Raw genomic sequence first — 19,054 nt, 5'->3', positions numbered from 1 at the left:
GGAAGAAGATCGATGTTGTGTAGCAGACAGAGGAGTGGGCCGCGTTCGTCCATGTGATGTGAGTGAGGATCCCTGAGCGGGAGCTTAAAGGCTGAGATGAGCCGAGCCGAGCCGAGCCGAAGCCAAAGCCAAAGCCCGAGCGGAGGCGTAACGGTTATCTGTCCCCGACTGAGCCCACAACAAAAACTCCATCAGGGCTGAACAGGAGGAGAAATGACTAAACAGCAGCTGTCTGGAGGAGAGACGAGGCCCCGGGAACCAGCTGCACGGCTTTCTGTATAGAGTAGAGTCGGACCGAGAGAGAGGGAGGCAGGGTCATGCAGAGGGTTCAGGTTAATCCGACGCCATCAGGCCTGCGATGTGTTTGAGACACTGCAGGTGAATAGGGTAAAAATTTTAAATAACAGATATCACCATGAAACTTCCCAGGTTTATCACTTACATTAAGATAAATATTTTTTGTATTACAAGTTTTGTCAAATTGTATGTTTAAATGTGTAAATGAGGCAATATCTGATGAAATATGCACTAATTTGCATACATTTCCAGAACCGACATCTGAAAAATGGATAAAGCCCCGTTCAAAATTCTTGTTTTATTTTTTTGACATATTAGACTCAGAAGTTTTTACAGAGGAGGATTTTGGATATCTCTTTTTATCACTTTGTAAATGAGAAAATACTGTCACCAGCCCTAAAAAAAATCCAATTTCGCCATGTTTTTAGGAATAAAATGTTGTATGAATCAGGCTGTGAATGACATATCAACAATCCCCTCGGTAAAAACCTTCAGAATATAGACAGGAATAAAAGTGGAAGGTTTGGTTTCTGTAAGTGCTGCTGAAGTGGAGATTTCTGTCTCAGAGTCTGAGGAAAAACTAATTTTGAGAAAACAGCCTTTAAAGACTTGTACTGTAAAATTCCATAGATTGTTAATGTAAATCATACTTTTACAATTGGTTGTGGATACGGAGGAGATTACAATGTTTGGAGCATAGATAATTGTTCAGGAGAGAGAGAGCTTTACAATGATACCTGACATGACATGGGTCAGTATGTCACAGTAGCTGTTAACTTTTGGTGAATTTAGGAGAAATCTACTGACGAAAGAGACAAAATGAAGTAAAATAACCACCTAAATGTGGATTTTCTACCATTTATTTTGACTTTTCTGAAAGAATACATGTTAAGGAAGAAAAATAGCCAAAAATGCATGAAAAAACAGTGTTGTGTTTTTGCCTGTAGTGTCTCGCCTTAGACTGATTCTCCGTCTCCGCTCGGTCGCCTTGTTAGAATATGAATAAATGCGTGTCGGGTAAAGCAGCAGCCAACGGAGCGTCACATCACATCACAGCCTGTTAAGAGCCATGACGCAGGGGGTTTTCTACATGTTGAAGGATGAAGAGCTGAGGTTGGACACAACACTTAGACAAAATGTTTCAAACACCACGAGCGGAGGCCAGCATCATCAGCTAAAAACCCCGTTATTAATCTGCTCTCCAAAGCATTTATAAAAACCCTTTTAAAAGTCGCACGGGGAAATGAGTCCGCAGTAACCCAATCACCACGACAGCCTCTCCAGCACTCCCCACGGTCACATTCGAAGGCCAGTTTTCCAACATTTTATTGTTTTTCAAGTTTATTTTCTCACTATTTGGTTTCATTTATTAGACTCTACTTCATACAGAGGCCTGTTGTTTATTTGGGCTGAGACAGAAAGAGAGAAAGAGAGAAAGAGAAAGAAAGAGGTGGTATGATCTTACATGTGCCCTCCATTTGTCTGCCCATGTGTTTGCTCTCCAAACACCCAATAATGAACATTTTAATAAGACCTACACACACTAACATACTCTCCTGTCCAAATCTGGTGATGAAATAGGAGCTCTGCTACTAAAGAATAGTTATGTTAATGATAATATTTCTCCCATTATGTTAAAAGCCTAAGCACGGTACTTCATCTTCCCTGTGTGTGTGTATATGTGTGTGTGTGTGTTGTGTAGGCTGGTGTTGAGGGCTCTGCAGATGGCAGAACTTCTGAAGGGAGAAAAGAAAGTTCTGGCGAGATGCTGCAACGTCTGTGTAATTACTGGCAGCTTCTGCATGTGGACGACGTACTGTATTGTTGGGAGTCTGAGGATTTATGCTTCTGCTTCTTCTTGTCTGTTGAGATGTTGCTACCTACAGTACACACCAGCGCTTCTCGGCGCCAGAAGGCTCCTGTGCATTAGTCCTGCAAACTTTAGCCAGTAAATTCACAACGCAGACTGACGATGCACAACATCAGAGTCATTTCTCTTTTTGTGCAGACAAAACACAGACTAGTCAGACCGATGCATTGCGAACTGATGAAGCTCCCTGGATAAGAGGCAAAATTTTCTACACAAATACCAGTCCAGTTGCCTTCGATTCAATTTGTTGCCCAGAGAGATCGATGACCTGGATGAATGAGAATATCCATTGATGTGAAAGACATAAATTAAATAATACAGTCAAAGTTTGGGATTTCCTCTAGGAAGCCCAAAGTATCATCATCAGCGATCATCACGCTCCGTCCAAAGAACTCACTCTCAACCCCACCCAGGAAGACGAACCTTTACTCCAGGTCGTTCATCCCTTCTACCATTAAACTGCTGAATGCAAAGTGGGTTTCCCATGTGCAATACACTTCGGCACTTTACTTATTTACCTGACTCTTTTTATTTTCCTTTAAATTGGTTTTTACTGTAGTTTTAATGCATATTTTAATGATTTTTTTTATTCCCTACCTGCCACATACTGTGCTCACTTGTATGAGAATGTATATGTGTATAAATGTTTGTCTTGTTAAGAAGAACTGGGTCAAATAAAGCTTTCTGAATCTGAATCTCAACCTGTATAGAGATGGTTTGAAAACGCTGGTTAAACAAAATCAACACTACACTAACGACCCCAGTGCTCATCGAGCCTGCTCTCTCAGCTCCAGATCCCTCTGCATCTTCATCGGAGAAATTCACTTTTAGATTTGCAGTTTAATGCAGTTTAAATGTCAATTTCCAGTTCAGAAATCTATATGCTTTTAAATATTTTAAATCATCATGTTTCTGATTCCTTGCTTGTTTTCTTTCTTTCTTGCTTTTGTTCTGGTCACCTCTTCATGTACCTGAAGTGACCACATAAAGGTTGATGATGATATTCTCTCTCTCTCTCTGCTTCTCTTTCCATTGTTTTCTTTAAAGTCTATACCTAAGATGGTTTTGGAAGCAGGTTGCTCTCTGTGGTCAGGTAAAACCCTATTATTTCCACTGCAGATAATTAGATAAACATGATGTTTAATCTCCCTGATCTGACGGGGAACAGATGTCTCCGACCCGACCCGACCGAGGTAGTGTAGTGTTTTATGGGACAACACGAAATGCGACAGATTTTTTCCATCGTCACTGACAGAACTTTATCTCTTAAATCAACAGCGTTATTGTAACACTACCAGCAGCTCTGTGTAAACGTTGGTGCGGTGCCGGAGGAGAGGAGGGAGGGAGGGAGGGGAACGACAGGCACAGCCACAGGTATTCGTGAGGTCACCGGTGCCTTTAGACCTTGGCGACCGACCGACCGACCGACCGATCTCACTCACTCACACTCATCCATAATGTTCATCGTGTTTCACCTGCACACACGGCTTCACGGGACCATCAAGGGAGGGGATAGGGGGGGAGCGGAGGAGATGGGCCGGAGGAGTCTTGACGTGTTTTATTTGGAAACCCGAGCCTTTGCCGGTAATTGCCTAAAATGACTCTAATCGTAATTGACGGTCTGGCTTTCTACTTTGTCTCTGCAAATTTCCAGGACGACGGGGGCTACAGTAACTCTGTTAAAAGTCTGGACGCAGTAACGCACACACTCTTTATCCATCAGGGCAGGACTTAATGTCTGTCCTCCTTTTGTCCTTTTGAGCTCGCTGCTGGGTTTAGCCCTTCGCATGCATGTGTGTGTGTGTGCATGTGTGTGTGTGTGATGATGTAGCCGGCCATTAAGCCAGACGGAGAGAGGAGGATAGTGTTCCTGAGGGAAGAGGTGGTGAATTCTGGCAGCCGTCTCAGCGTTGACAAGCTTGACGTGTTCCTCGGTCTGACATCACACACTCACTTTCTCTCTCTCGACGGACGGAGGATAGAAAAAGATGGAGCAGCAGCAGCAGCAGCAGCAGCAGCGGCACACTTCACTTCGAAACAGTTTTAACTTTTGATTCTTTCTTTTGCTCCGTGTTGTTAAACTGTAAATTTGCAACAGAGTGTTTTTCATTCCGCTGGGCACAAAACGAAGTGAAAATGTACTTTGGTTTATTTTCCAACCACCACTAGTTTTTTTTTTTTTCTCAAAAGGCCACAAAAGCAAAGTCAAACAAAAACAGCTTCGGGAAAGTTAAGAGCAACTCATTTCTAAATTTGATATTAAATTTTAGGTACCACTTAAAAGTCGTATACTGTAGGCACAGCACCAGCTAGGGCGCGCTGACATTTGATTTGAGTGAAGATATATTCAATTTAAGGCTGAGATTACGCATTAATTTGTGCACAGGAGGAGGAGGAGGACGTTAAAACAAGTGAATTACAGCAGCAATATACTTTTTTTTTTATATAATTTTTTAACAGGGAATGCTTTTTCACTGTGCAGAAACTACAGATTGAGTTCCTGGCCGAGGGCCGGGCGGTGCGTTACCTGGCTCGTGGCCGGCACCGGTGGCCAGCGCGGGCATGGCTCCTGCCGGCTGCTTCCTGCTTCCCCTCAGGCTGTGGAAAATGACAGCGGGACGTCAGAGCGGCGGAGCTTCTCAGCTTCTCGGCAGCTTTCCCCAGGGAGCAGCTGAATCTGACGACGGGCGTTATGCCATGGAGCCCCTGGACGGAGAGAAGGAAGATTTTTAGAGCCTACTTGTCAAATGGCAAAAGCGGCCGCATGCACGTGCGTGTCAGTCAACTACTAGAGTGGTGTGCGTCTTCGTTCGGGATGGGATATCATTCGTAGCCATGGATATGACGATCTACCCATAGCGGCAAACATATGGATGCGTGTGTAGGTGAGCCAGCGGCTGACAGCGAATGACTCACTGAGCGATGACACTACATTCACAGTTGACTCTGGGTGTTTACAACCCAACACTTTTTCCCTAAGCTGCTGAACATCCTGCTTTGTACATGGGCCAAAATACATATATACTCACACACACACACATCTATGCACACACATCTACGCACACATATCCCACCAGATCTTCAGCATCCAGCGGAAACAAGGGGAACTTTATCCACTTAGGGGGAAAATAAGCAACCGAACGCAACAGACCTGTGAAAAATCAAACAGGCATGGAAAAGCATCGCTTCGTAAATAACAGCGCTCAACTGGAAAGCGAGATAGAGGAGGAACAGGAAGCAGAGAGGGGGATGTAAAACACAAATAAAAAAAAAAGTCTGTGGCTCATTGACATCTCCGCCTGCAGCAGAGGAGCAGGTGTGGACACACAGCAGGGTGCAATAAACTCCTGAAACACAACACGGAAAAACACATACAATGCACTGATTTGAACTGGACAGAGTCGGAGACTGAGAGAAACTGCAGAGTAAAGAAAAGGCCTCAACTGGTAAATCTCAAGCTGCTAAAGTTTGAAAGGTTAAAATCCGCATTGAACAGTGGTTTAAAGAGACCTTGAGGAGTTTGTATTTGGTTATAAAAGAGTCTCATACAAATGTAGGCTATTATTTTGTCTTTATAGTTATTTTGATATTATTATTTAGTGGTCGACTCGCCCAGCATTTCCTAGTTTCGTGGTTTCCTGGATGCTGCCTGGCGGGTCATGGGAATAACGCCGCCGGATCGCTAGTTGGCATCGTTTATGGTCGGAACTACGACGGTATCTGATCGTCTTCCAACCACCGACTTTAATTCTTGATCAATGAAAACATTCTTGGCAAATGTTTTCGCTTTCATCCGTGTTACGCCGGTCCATGAATTTCACCGTGCGCTTTCCGCTTTCCGAAAGTCCTCGTAGTCACTTTAAAATGTAATTAGTTTATTTTGGGTGCTTTAAATGTGAGTATTTTCTACTTATTTTAAAGATTCATTTTTGGTAGTTTAAAAATTAAGTACTTGATTTTGTGTTATGTTGATTGATTATGGTTTCTTGGGTTACATTTTTCTTGAACTTCTATTTGTGTTTGTATTTGAAGTGTTTTCACCTGTTATTGGCCTCAACAACTTTCAAAATAAAATAAAGAAAAGAAAAAAAAAGTTGAATCTTTGTCATTGAGTAAATTCCAGTCTGATCTTCTGAGGCGAGCTGCGTGAAGGGACTTGACAATAGGTGAGACTTCAGAACTGACTGGACTTGCTTCAGACTTTGCTTCGTATTGACCTGACAAAGTTGCAGACATGTTTTAAACCATATAAAACCACCCTGCTGTGATCCATATTTAACGTTTAACGTGGTTTTCCCCTCATAAAAAGCTGAAAGGTGGTGAACCTCGGCCTCGGGTCATCTGTCCGTCAAAGCTTCTTGAAACTCTTCCCAATGTACGTACATCACATTTAGAAAGAAAGCTCGACAGTCCAGCTGCCAGAGTGCATGAACTGTCGAAAAGAAAAAGAAAGAATGGAAAACAATTAGGAATGAGCTTATAAGACCTTTTCAACATGCATCCTAATGATCCATTATATTTCAGCCCCATGAGTCGTGGTCCAATCAAACTCGGTTGCCTAAACTGTGGGGTCTTGTGGGTCCTGTTAACAGTTCACTTCGCTGGAAGAGAAATGCTCAGGGATAAACAGCAGCAGAGACGTTAAGATACACACTGTGTACTGTCTCTCCCATGTTGATAAGCGTTGTAAAAAACGCTGGCTCGGGGCGGACGGATGAGTCACATCGCATTACGGTTAATCTGACGCAGAACCGCTTGGCCGGAGACGGGGGAGAGCCAAGACACCTGTGCTCTTCCAGCTCATTGGGACCCCCCCAGCCCCCCCCCCCCCCCCCCTCTCTCCTTTAACGGCGAGTCGGTGTCAGCCACACACACTTCAAGTTTGAAACGACCACTCATCCATCTCGGTGAGGAAATAGAGGATCAGAAGTTCATTACAAATGTGTTTTCAGTAAAGAATCGCTCACTCAGCCCCCACATTGACAGCTGCATGAGTGACTTTATCCTGGCCCTCTGCCCTGCAAGTGTACACACACACACGTACACACACACACAGGTTGGATCTCAAACCAGTCAACACGGCAGCCCACGTAGCAAAGTTAGCTGCCACGCCTGTCTGACATACTGTGAAGTGAACTCACCTCAGGGCCCAGCAGACCCCAGGTGGAGAACTGGTGGAAAAAACATCTTCTATCTAGACAAACACTAAGTCCAGAAGATGCCTGAGTGAGCAGGTAAGCAAGCAAGCAAGTGAGGCACTGAGAGCGTATCAGAAAAGGAATATTTCTCTTCTGGATTGAGATGTACAAAATGTGGTGCATTCATCAAACAGCACTTAAGAACGGATCGATTTTCCAACGAGAAGCAAGCCGGGAGATGGCTTCCAAAATCTCGCTACGATGTCACGCCAGCATCGATTTGTAGGCCAGATTTGTCAGTCGTTTGCCTGAGCACAAACGAAAAAAACCTGGGGAGTTCAGCGCTGTTCAACCCTTTGTGTACTTCCCATAAAATAGGTTAAGGCGACCAGCAGAGAAAGGGCAGCGGCGCCTCGAGCCACAACCGCAAAATCTCTCCAGCAGGCCGGTTTTGAAACAGGGGACCTGAACGTAACAGCCGCTGAGTTCGCGCCAAGAGAAATGACCCGTGCTAAATCAGTTCAGTGTTTCACAGAGAGAAAAGGTCTGTGGCACGGTTTTGTCATAAGGCTTTGTGATTGGAATGACAGACTTCAGGGAAAGACAAGGGGAAGCAAGGAATGAAGGAGGGGCATGAATACTCTTAAAGGTATGCCGCGGTGTAATATCACATCAGTCCTTCTTGCCTTTTGTTGTGTTCAAAGGCGAAACGGGTCGGCCACATATTCCCCAATCTGTGGAAAGATCCATCTTTTCCATTTAGGGGATCTTTCTGAGGGCCAGGAAGCATGTTGCAGAGCCCCGGGAACACCTGGGACTTTTTACATGGCCCAGAAGGATCGTAACAGACCAACTTTAAGAAACATTCCCCACTGTCAGAGTCCTCTAACTGTGCCTGTTCAGATCACACAATATCAGATGGTCCTGGAGGGAGTAAAGGGACACTTTGCCATGTGGACAAGAGATGGGATACGCTTAATTGCACCGAGATGTTCCTCCTACTTAACCCTGGTGCAGCTGTGGCCTGTTCATACAGCTCTGCCGCCATCTAGTGGGAAGTTTCGCTACTGCGTGCATGGAGTGCATATTTATTAAAACTTGGAAAACCCAGCTGGGACATGGCCTGAAGCGCCTCTCTGTGCCGAACAAAGACCTGAATCCGTGCATGTCACGAAACGCTGTCTGTCTGTGTCTGCTTAAGTCTTGTTCGGCGTGTGTGTGTGTGAAACCTGAGGTTGAATTAGTATTTGAAGAGAAAATAGCTCAGGGGTGATGGATTGATGGGTGGAAGGATGGAAGGAAGGATGGAAACACAAGAGGTGGAAGAAGTCTGTTATTCTTCTTTTTCGACTCTTTTTCAAAAACAAAAGCCTGCCCCGTCCAGTCCGGGGTGAGCACGGGCGGAGCTGTCTGACTCTCAGCTGGACGTTGATGAAGTTAGTGAGAGAAATAACAGAGTCGGGAGGTGAATGACTCGACGGTGAAAAACAGTCCAAGGCCCGACACTTTCGAGGGTCCTACCAAACAAGCTGAAGGTCTGCTTTGAGTTTAGATCGTTATATTTTGGGGTTTTATGGTTAAATCTTTTGCCTCTTCCTTCCTCCCTCCCAAGAGTCAAGTGGACGGTGGAAAGATCACAGCGATTGGCCAAAAGGCAACAAGATCCTCATCAGGAAAAAAGAAAACGAGGAGAAAAACATGTCACGCTCCACAAAAGCGTTCGCAGAGGGGTTTACTGGGTTTGAATGGTTCTGCAATTCATGCTGCTGCTTCCCATCTGGACTTGGACAGGAAGATAACACACAACAGAGGTCGAACTCTGCCACTCAGAGCGACCGCACGGCCCTTCCCCGGGGCGCCGTTGGGGTGTCGGGTGTTTCTGATCTGGACCGTCCCACACCGAGCGACAGGAAGGTCAGACGCTGGACGGAGCTTTTACTGGGCCACCATAAAGGACAGTGATCCTCTTCATCGCACGACCAAGCCACCTCCCCTGTCACACCTGCTCTGGTTACAGCTCCAAGGACCAGTTTGGGTCTAAAGCTTTCCTGCAGCTCCGCCGTCTGCTGATTCGCTCCAATCTCCGACCAGTTTATCTATACACTGGTCCTGGGTCAGATGATAGATCCCTTTAGCAGCCTGCGTGACACCTACTCACGTTACCGATTCTGCACCGTCCGCTGCAACGCTATAGGAAGATTTAGCTGCGCTGTTATCTTAAGTCTTTTGGAAAATGAGGGGGATCGGGTTTTATTGACGAGCGACGAGCGGCTGCTTTTGTCCTCATGGATCTATCTGTGATCTGGAGCTGCTCCGGCCTCCAGAAGTCACACTTTGTGAGGTCTGGATATCGTTTTTTTTTTTGTTTCAGGAGGACTCCAGCTGATGCAATAGCCCTACCTGTGTTCCAGCTGTGAATCCAAAACAGACACAAGCTGTGAAATTATTAGGAACATCCTGTACTGTACAGTACTCTTACCTAGCGTGACCATTTATTGATCCTCCCAATGTTTTGGTCTCTGTAGACTACGGATCGGCCAATATTGTTTTTCCAGGGCCGATACTGATACTGATTATTAGTGATCGAGGAAACCAATAACCGATATTTAGAGCGATATTCATCTGCAGTAAAAATTTACATTTCGGTGTCCGAATTTAGAAGAACACACCTGGGATTCTTCTTTTTTGTAGACCATGAAAATCTGTGATAAGAAGACGTTTCATTTTTGCAGCAAAATACTTAAACTCTAGCAAAGATCTTGGTTCAGAGGGCGGGACATTGTTATATTATTAATTAAAAGTGGTGACATCAGGCTGAGAAACGGCTACATTAGAGCCAGAGGAGTGCATTTAAAAAATAAATTTCTTTCATTGGTTATCGGTGAAAAAACAGCCGAAACCGATTATCAAAAACCAAAAAGTTGAATATCTACTGGCCGATATTATCTGCCCTGTCAATAATCGGTCTATCCCTACTGTAGATGATGATGAAGGTCATGAGACCCTAAAACAATGAGTGTTATAGGGTCTTTTAGTTTAGTTTATTAAGGGACAGTGTGCAATGACATTAATCATTTGCAGAAAATTAAGAGATGGTTGGTTGCACCAGATTTAGCTCACAGCTAATTTTCATCTGCAGTCCCAACATATAACATATAAAAATACACAGAAAACACCACAAACACACAACTACTCTACAAGGGAAAGCCTGATACATAAAATGACATGAATAGATAATAGACAACACAAGTTTCCACATCTAAAAAGACCAAGTCAAGTGCAATGCTTTTGAGAAAGGTGTAGCCTATCCTGTATGGTCAATAAAACATGTGGCAAAGTGGCGTCCAAGACAAAAATCGTCCATGGTAGAAAAACATTTCAATTGGCGCCGGTACATTATTGTGGTTCAACACCCCACCAGCTATACACCTTCAAAACTAATTAACCAAAAACTGGCACTACACACAAATGCAAACCTCTTATTATCTGACCTAGATCTACTCCAGAAGATCCATCCAGCTACTCCAAACATCAGTAGCTGTGTGCTGCCAGTCCATAAAAAGAAGCATCCACAAAAATCTGTTCTGTGATGGTGTTTTGAAGACAGAGCAGGAATTTGAGACGGCTAAACCGTAATAGGGAGAAGAGACGCTCCACGGTGGAGATTTTAAACAATTAATAAAGTGAGCTCCTTAAATGGAAAACTATGTTCTTTTTTTTTTTAATACCTCGAGCCCAAGTGGAGAGCTTGGAGCTTTTGGGGGTGTTGGTGTGGGGGGGCAGCTGTGAAGACAGATTGGATGTAAAATCAATTTGTATTTCAGCTACTCTACATCATATTGGCTTGTAGGAACCACAAAGTGCAAAGTCAGACAGACAGAAGTAGATAGAGTTACAGCCACATGCACACAACCATACATGACACAATCATAAGAGTATAATTTCAGAGTATCCAACTGTGGTAAAGGCGAACATTCATTTACACACAGACGTACAGTGGAACTACATTTCAATGGGCTGTGCATAATTGCAGTGTATTAAACTGTGGTCGATGGGAATGTTCATCCACATGACATTTTGAAATGGAAATACTGTTCCAAGAAAAAAAAAAAAAAAAAAGAAAATCAGAAATCCTCCTCATGCCAGGGCCGCATAGGCAGCCCCCGTTGCCTTTTTCTGTTTCTCCTGTGGAAAAACGATTGTTGAATAATGTCTTTCTCCTGCCTTTTGGGCTCCGGCGCTGCCAAAATGTCACCACGTCGATTCCTATTAAGTCTGAGGCGCGTGACGCTGGCAGGTCGGACGGCTTGTGTGTTTTCAGGCGCGAGCCGGTCGAACTTCTTGTTAATAGCCGTTAGCTTTACAAGGGGATTGGAGCTGCTTAAATTAGGGCTCGCGGTATACCTGGCGTGGCTGGTGTTCTTGGAATGACTGACTGCTGTGTGGAGAGAGGAGCCGTAATAATAACGATGAGCAAATAGGAAGAAGTGTACATGCACATGGCTTAATATGGAAGCATATGGAAACAGATTGGAGGAGTAAATGTGGAATATCAATGAAAACTATTAACCCATAACGAAGAAAAGTTCAGTGCGAGAGGTTAACAGAGAAGCGGGGAAAGTGATGAACTCTCTTCTCTCGGTCTCAGGTGGGATATTTTTTGACAGCTCAGACAGAATCAGCGCTCCGCCACGTGTTGCTCATAAGCATCCAAGTCTTTCCACATAAAATACATCTGCTCATGTGTACGTACGTGTGTGTTTTTTTGCTTCACACACACACATGCACGCACGCACACATATAAATCTGTGTTTAACTCAACCTGTCCTTTCAGAGGCCCTAAAACATCTGATGTCATTCTCCCCCTTTCAGCCACCTCAACACACAAGAAGCTGGAGTGTTTCATTTATTATATCGAAGAAAAAAAATAATACATTTAAGAGATATTCGTCTAATTTACAAGAGAAATGGAAAAAGATGTATTTCAGGAACTCGCAGCTCAGTGAAGAGGGAGAGAATGAGTCAGGAGGACGCTCCAAGAAAATCTGAAGTGATGCACTAAAAAAGTGTGCTGCTGGATATTTATTGGGTGTTACAGTGAATGATTGTGGGTTTGTCAGACGAGCTTTGCAGCTTTTCATCTGGTTCAATCTCCCGATTCTCGCGCCTTCGGGTCAAACTGTGTGGTTAAACAAGGACAACGGTGACTCTGATGTCTGATATTCACATTGTGCGTGCAGTTTTTCAAGTTAAGGCGAGTCACCGAGGGTCAAAGTCACTTTGTCCTCACAGCAGAAAGACAAACGCACCAACATAAGGAAACTCAACCAGCAGAATAAGTGACGTAACAACTGAAGAAGATAAACCAACACCAGGAAAACTAATAAAAGCTCTTACCAGACCACTTTCTTCCTGCAACAGAAACACTGGCTCACACACACACACACAACGGCGAGCAACACCCCCACTCCCACTCAGCTATTGCAATGCAAACAAACCAAGAAGTCCTCCCATACAGGAAGGACACACACACACAAACACACACACACCTGGTGCATCAGCTCACCTGAACAGACCTGAAACACGAGTTCCTCTCGCTGCCAAGAGGCTCCGCCCTCTTTCCCCTCACACTACAACCCGATTGTAAACACACGAAGAAAGGGTGTGAACCAGTGTGACGTGAAAAAAAAAAACTGAGACCTGCTCATCCAGACTCCTCACAGTGCTTTTCTTTCATATTTATGTCGTTTTAAAGAAAGAAAAATCTGTAAAAGAAGAAACTTCCTGTCTCTTCTGTTTATATGGGAAATGATAAACACAAAAAAAATGAATTAAATATGTTTAATTAATTAACTATTCATTCATTCCTTAATGAATGTTCTTGATTTATATAGGAGCAACACAATGAACACACTGTAGACTAGTGTGCAGCAACCTGTAGAGCTGCAGTGACGACAAGCAGCCAATAGATGGAGCAGTCGCCTCACAAAACAAGCTCCGGTTTTCAAGATGAGATGAGACAGAAACTTTTTAGGAAAGTAGCAGCAGCAGTGTGTAGCAGCTTTTTTTGTGTGCATGTACAGTATGAATGTGTGTGTGTCTGTGTGTGTATATTTGTGTGCACGACTGCATGTGTTTGTCCGTGTCCTCGTCGTGAACTCATGATGTGCCTCCGGGTGCCAGTAGAGATGGGCACCAGTAATCTCATCCTCCGTCCGCCAGCAGGGCCCCATTACTGCTAAAAGCATGGAGGGGCCTCTCAGGCTGGACAACACACACACACACACACACACACAATACACACACACACATAATGCACACATACACACACAATGCACAATGCAATCATTACACAATACAATTTGATAGAATTATTCTGCAGCACCTTTCATATCGACACCTTATTCTGTCTAACGGCGCTTATTTAACACTTTGCTGCTACTTTATGCTGCTTAGTCTCTTTATGCTGCATCTCAAAATCATTATTAACTAATCAATTATGCACAGAATCATTTGTCATACTAGGAAAATCAATAAGCTTATTATTAAGGATTATGATGCATTAGATAAAATAAGAATATATGAATCTATAACAACCATTAGCTGCCCCGTCCGTCCTACGTCCGTCCCTTGTCTTAACACCTCTCTTCCACCTCTTTGTCCTCCTCCCACCTCTCCCCTCTGGTTCCCATGAAGACACAGCAGCTCTTTGTCTCTCTCTGACCCATTAACAGGGAGAGGAGGCCGCAGTCACTATCAGTCGCCACTCACGCATTCCTCTGTGTCGCTCTCACACACACGCACACACACACTCTCACACAATTGGAAAATTATTTATCCTATATATGAACTCAACAGGAGAGCGGGAAGACAGGAAGATGGATGGATGGACGGAGTAAAACACACTTTGCTTAATCAAAAAAAAAAAAAAAGTCATTGATGTGAGTGCTTCACTGCTTTATTTAAGCTCTGCAGGAGCCAACATGCCTGAATTAAAGTGTATTTAATAATAGAGAGAGGAGGGGGGGAGGCCGAGCCGACGACGCATTAATCCTCTATATAAACAATACATTCAATATTCACTCTGACATTAATTAGATGATGACATATTTCCAGACGACTGGTTGGTGCACCTGCAACAAGAGGCACACACACACACACACACACACACACGGAGAGAGAACAGCAGGTGGCCATAAGCCTCACTAATCTGGAAGTCCCTCTAAATGCCAGTGTTGCTGGGTAACCTACATCCTACATCCAGATACCTGCAGCGCTGAGTCGCTATAGTCCGGACAGAGACTCACACACGTCGGGTGAGAAGAGAAGAAAGCAGTGATGTAACAACGGAGAGAGAGGGTAACGTCTGCACGGTCTGCACGTTTACACACACACACACACACACACACACACATGCACGCACCGGCTGTGTGTTTACAGGACGGGTTAACAGGGCGACGGTGGGAAGTGGAAGTGAGCCCATTAACAGATGCATAATTGATGGAGGGAGAGGGGGGAAAAGAAATCTCAAAATCACTCACATGCAACCTGTACATTCACTTCACCACAGAAATAACATCACTGCTGCTAAATATAATTCTCCATATACAGTAGTGCAGCAGCAGATTAATGGTGTTTTTCATCAGAAAAGCGTGAAATTTGGCACAAATCCTCTCTAAGGGTCAAACTTTTAGAAAAAGGCGCTGGCTGGACATTCAAAAACTTCAAAATTTTTCAAGATGGCTTCCAGGTATTGTTCCAATATGTCCGATATCAGCATGTAATTATCAAAATCAGTTTATTTTGTTCAAAATGTATTTTATTGGTCTCATTTCATTATTAAAAGTGTTGTTTTTGTCATAACAGCTATGTGAAATGTTGTAGCTGGAATATCTCATGATCTATGAAACATAGAAACACAATTTTTGGTGGGTTTTAGATTAGTTTTCTTGTCAGAGCATAACTTAAAAGCCAGAGGAAAGTGACTTTTTACAAAAAAAAAAGTGCCAGACTTCATGCTTGTATCGCCAAGTGAACGATTCTTGCCATAATCTGCTCCACTAACACCATCAGCGAGTTAAAAAACTGCAGATACACAGTTTATCTGCCTGTTGCAGAATCATGACTAAGGTCACAGTTCATGTTGAGGCATGTGTGAAACACATTTCATTTCATTTCCTTTCAATCCAACCAGCAGCTGACGACAGGGGTCAGTAGGTTTCATCCTCTCTCTAGGGAGCCATGAATATCAGAAGAACTTGTGCAAAATGTTTTTATTAATCAACAGCTCTTAATGTGTCCCCCTGGCCATAAGACTGCACAACACAAATAATAACAAACAACTCTGCACAACTACATTTGCACAGTTCTTTCTTCCTTTGCACTGTCTTTTAGTTTTACACATTATGCATATTTTAGTTGGTGCATTTATTTATTCTATTTTATATATGTAACACAAGTTCATAAGGATGTATACATTTCTGTTATGTATATATATTTTGCTCTTCTATGCCCTTATATTATATGTATGTCTGCGCTACTGGATACTTAAATTTCCTTTGGGATCAGTAAAGTATCTCTAAGTCTCGGTCTGGACAAAAAGGGCAGCTAAAACACCCGATTATGTCACAACAACCAATGAAAACACAAATATATAAAAAGGTGTGCAGCAGGTGCAGAGTTCAGACCCAGTAACCCAGTAAAAGCTTAACACGAGTCAATCGTCTGCAGCTTCTCCATCCAACACTAGAGATACAGCTACAACTAAAAATAGGGCTTTTATTTTGTTAACCCCCAGAGACGTGGGTTTTTTTTGGGGGGGAAATGCCGTGTTTTCACATGGAAGATCTGTGAAGCAGAGAATATATCCTGAATGAGCTACTCCGGCTCCACAGCAGCTGTAGTGGGATCAGTGTCCATTTTAGGGCCGTTTCAGTGACATCATGCAGCGCCGTGTCACTTTCAGGAAGTACAGAGTGATGCAACAACACCGGTGTGGTTAAAAAAGCATTTTCAAGCCAAAGTTAGATCACCTTTCATCTTAATCAGCTGTTACCTGCAGGTATTTAAACAGCTCTGGGACTTTTTTTTGTCCTTTTTGTGTGTTTCCACTATTTTTGACCTTGACAAAGAGCCACGCCCTGCTCTCTCACTGCAGCACATGTTCTCCTTTCAGCCCCAGAAATAATAATAATGATCAAATCAGTTTTGGCTGGTTGTAGTTTGTACAATAGGAGGATGATAAGTTGTTATTCTTCAGGCATGACGGTGAATACATAAAATCTCTTTGTGTGTTGGTAATTTGATCAGACAAAACAAGCTGTATGAAGACGTCGTGACCGGTTTCTGCAAAATTAATCAATTGTGTAAATAGATATTACTGTCATCTGGTTCCCGTGACTCATCCTTAAAAGTTTTTTGGCTCAGGAAAATAAGACACGAGTCATCGTCTGTTCCCCTCCCACTCGGACACAAAAACATGAGTTGTAGCAAACTGATAATCCTCCTGCTAAGCCGCTTATGATAGAAAACAAACAATTACTCGATGTCACACAGCTGGTGGCGCCGTGTGATTTCTACCAGACGCTCCCTGCAGTGACGCTCGCCGCGGCCACTCAGAGCAGGACGACGGATATTTGATCATTGATCCCAGATGCCGGATTAAATAAAAAATAAATATATAAACGTGGGAGAAGTTTTGTCTCATCAAAGCGTCGCCTCAGGACGAGGACGAAGGATGAGGACGAGGACGGAGCCAAAACAGAAACAGAAATACAACAACAGCCATTTATCATCCAGTAATCACATCCCACCACCGTCCAATCAGACGTCTTTCTCTCTCTGCAGGCCACCACCGTGCTGCCACCCACTGAAGCCACTTCTTCCTGCACGACACCACACACACACAGGACACAAACACAGGTGTAAATCAGCCGGGGTGACAGCGCTCCTGTCCACACTGTCCATCCCTCACCGCCGCGGAGGAATCCAAACCACCGAGCGTCCTCAATGCTGCCTTGTCCCCCTTCCTCCCTTAAGGAGCAGTTATGAAAGGGGCAGGTTTAAATGATGACTGTGCCTCTGAATAAGGGAGAAGCAGCAGCAGTGGAGGTTATAAAAGAAGAGGTGACAACAAGAAAGTTTTGTTGAATACCAATGTCGGCCCGGGGAGATTCCACAAAAAGTGCAAAACAGGCCGAACGAAGGTGGACAAAGACACAGTGTCCTCCTCCTCCTCCTGAGAAGACAGAGAGGTGGTGCTGGTATTTAACGCTCTCTCCTGTTGACATTTTTAAATCACAAGTAAGGAAGTAGGACAGAAGTAGGACACATGCAGCCTTTTAAAAAGTCAAGGATACCCAGAGCATTCAGCCCCGTTCACATTCTGCAACTTGTATCTGCGTCCAAAACTAAATTAACTGAGCTTCAAACTGTGGTCACCTACACCTTACACCTTTATGCATCCCACAATTCCTGCTGCACATACAGGAAAGTCTCTGCAGACACTGATCTTAAAGAGGAACTCTCCAATTCCGGTGTCTCCTCCTCTGTGTCTCTAACCCTCCTCTCCTCCATGTGCATTTGTTTTCAACGAAGCCGGTGAGAAATCAATCCATGGAGCGATGGATAACGTTATTTATCATCTACCATGTTACCATGTGTATATCTGTGTAGTCTTATCTGTCATAAACAAGAGATTACGGGTTGCGGGGCGGGTTACGTATAGGTTCATTACCTTTAATTGACAGTGCAAGCTGTTTTTAGAATGGCGGGGCAGAGACGCGAGCTGCACAGTACTTTCGCATTTCCCTCATCAAACTCATCAAATACACAATCCAACAACTCCAAAACACTCTCATGGACAAGTTGTGACCTGCACATTCACCACGCTATGAGATAATAATGTAACGTTACAAGACAGAGTTGTTTTCAAGGCAAATATGTAACCGAATCTACATTCCAATCACGGCTGCTGGGCAGAGTGATTTCAAAAGTGCAAGTAGTTCAGAGTATTTGCTTCATGTGTCGTAATGTTACATAATTATACATCATTATTTCATAGCGTGGTGAATGTGCAGGTCACAACTTGTCCACCAGAGCGTTTTGGAGTTGTTGGATTGTGTATTTGATGAGTTTGATGAGGGAAATGCAAAGGTACCGTGCAGCTCACGTCTCTGCCTCGCCGATCTAAAAACAACATGCAAGGTTAAAGGTAATGAACCTATACTGCTATGACTATAGGCATTATTGCAATAGGCGAAATTGCCAAAATGTTGAACTATCCCTTTAAGGTAGAAATGTAGCAGAGTTAAGGTAAAAATCCTGCGTAGTTCCTCTTTAAATGCAGAGTGAACGTGACCCGACACTGACAGACACTTCACCTTTAAGAACAACGTTCACATCCCAGGAGCGTCATGAACAAACAACATCCCATCAACAAGCCTTTCTCTTCTCTCTTCTCTACTCCACAGCAGATGCAGCCCCCCAACCCACCCTCCACCCTCCACCCTCCTCCTTCCCCCTCTATTCTTCACTTGTAGACTTCCCCACTCGACGTGGACACACGAGCCCCTCGAGAGTGATGAAGCACGTCACGGAGACGACCCAGACCTGACCCTCAGACGGAGAGACAGATGGGCAGCGGTGTCCAGCAGCTGAGCCCCTCACACTGACCCAAACTAACCCAACCACACAGAGGAAAGGTCAGATGTATGTGTATGTATGGGAGTGCAACCTACACATGAATACA

At 43.9% G+C, this 19,054-nt stretch overlaps 1 protein-coding gene across 2 annotated transcripts in view; it reads right to left on the bottom strand.

Moving 5' to 3' along the window:
* Positions 1–19,054, bottom strand: part of mpp7a (MAGUK p55 scaffold protein 7a) — a 165,517-nt gene that overhangs the window by 126,613 nt on the left and 19,850 nt on the right. For both annotated transcript variants that reach the window (XM_083995638.1, XM_083995639.1), the window contains exon 2: positions 4,695–4,873. In XM_083995638.1, the coding sequence (XP_083851764.1) occupies positions 4,695–4,731 (37 nt within the window). In that variant the 5' untranslated portion in view covers positions 4,732–4,873. The remainder of the gene's footprint in view (positions 1–4,694; positions 4,874–19,054) is intronic.

Source organism: Trachurus trachurus, assembly GCF_905171665.1.
Source record: "Trachurus trachurus genome assembly, chromosome: 20".
Taxonomy (NCBI): Eukaryota; Metazoa; Chordata; class Actinopteri; order Carangiformes; family Carangidae; genus Trachurus; species Trachurus trachurus.
Note: the sequence above shows the minus strand (reverse complement) of the source record. Positions and strands in the feature narration are given on the sequence as shown.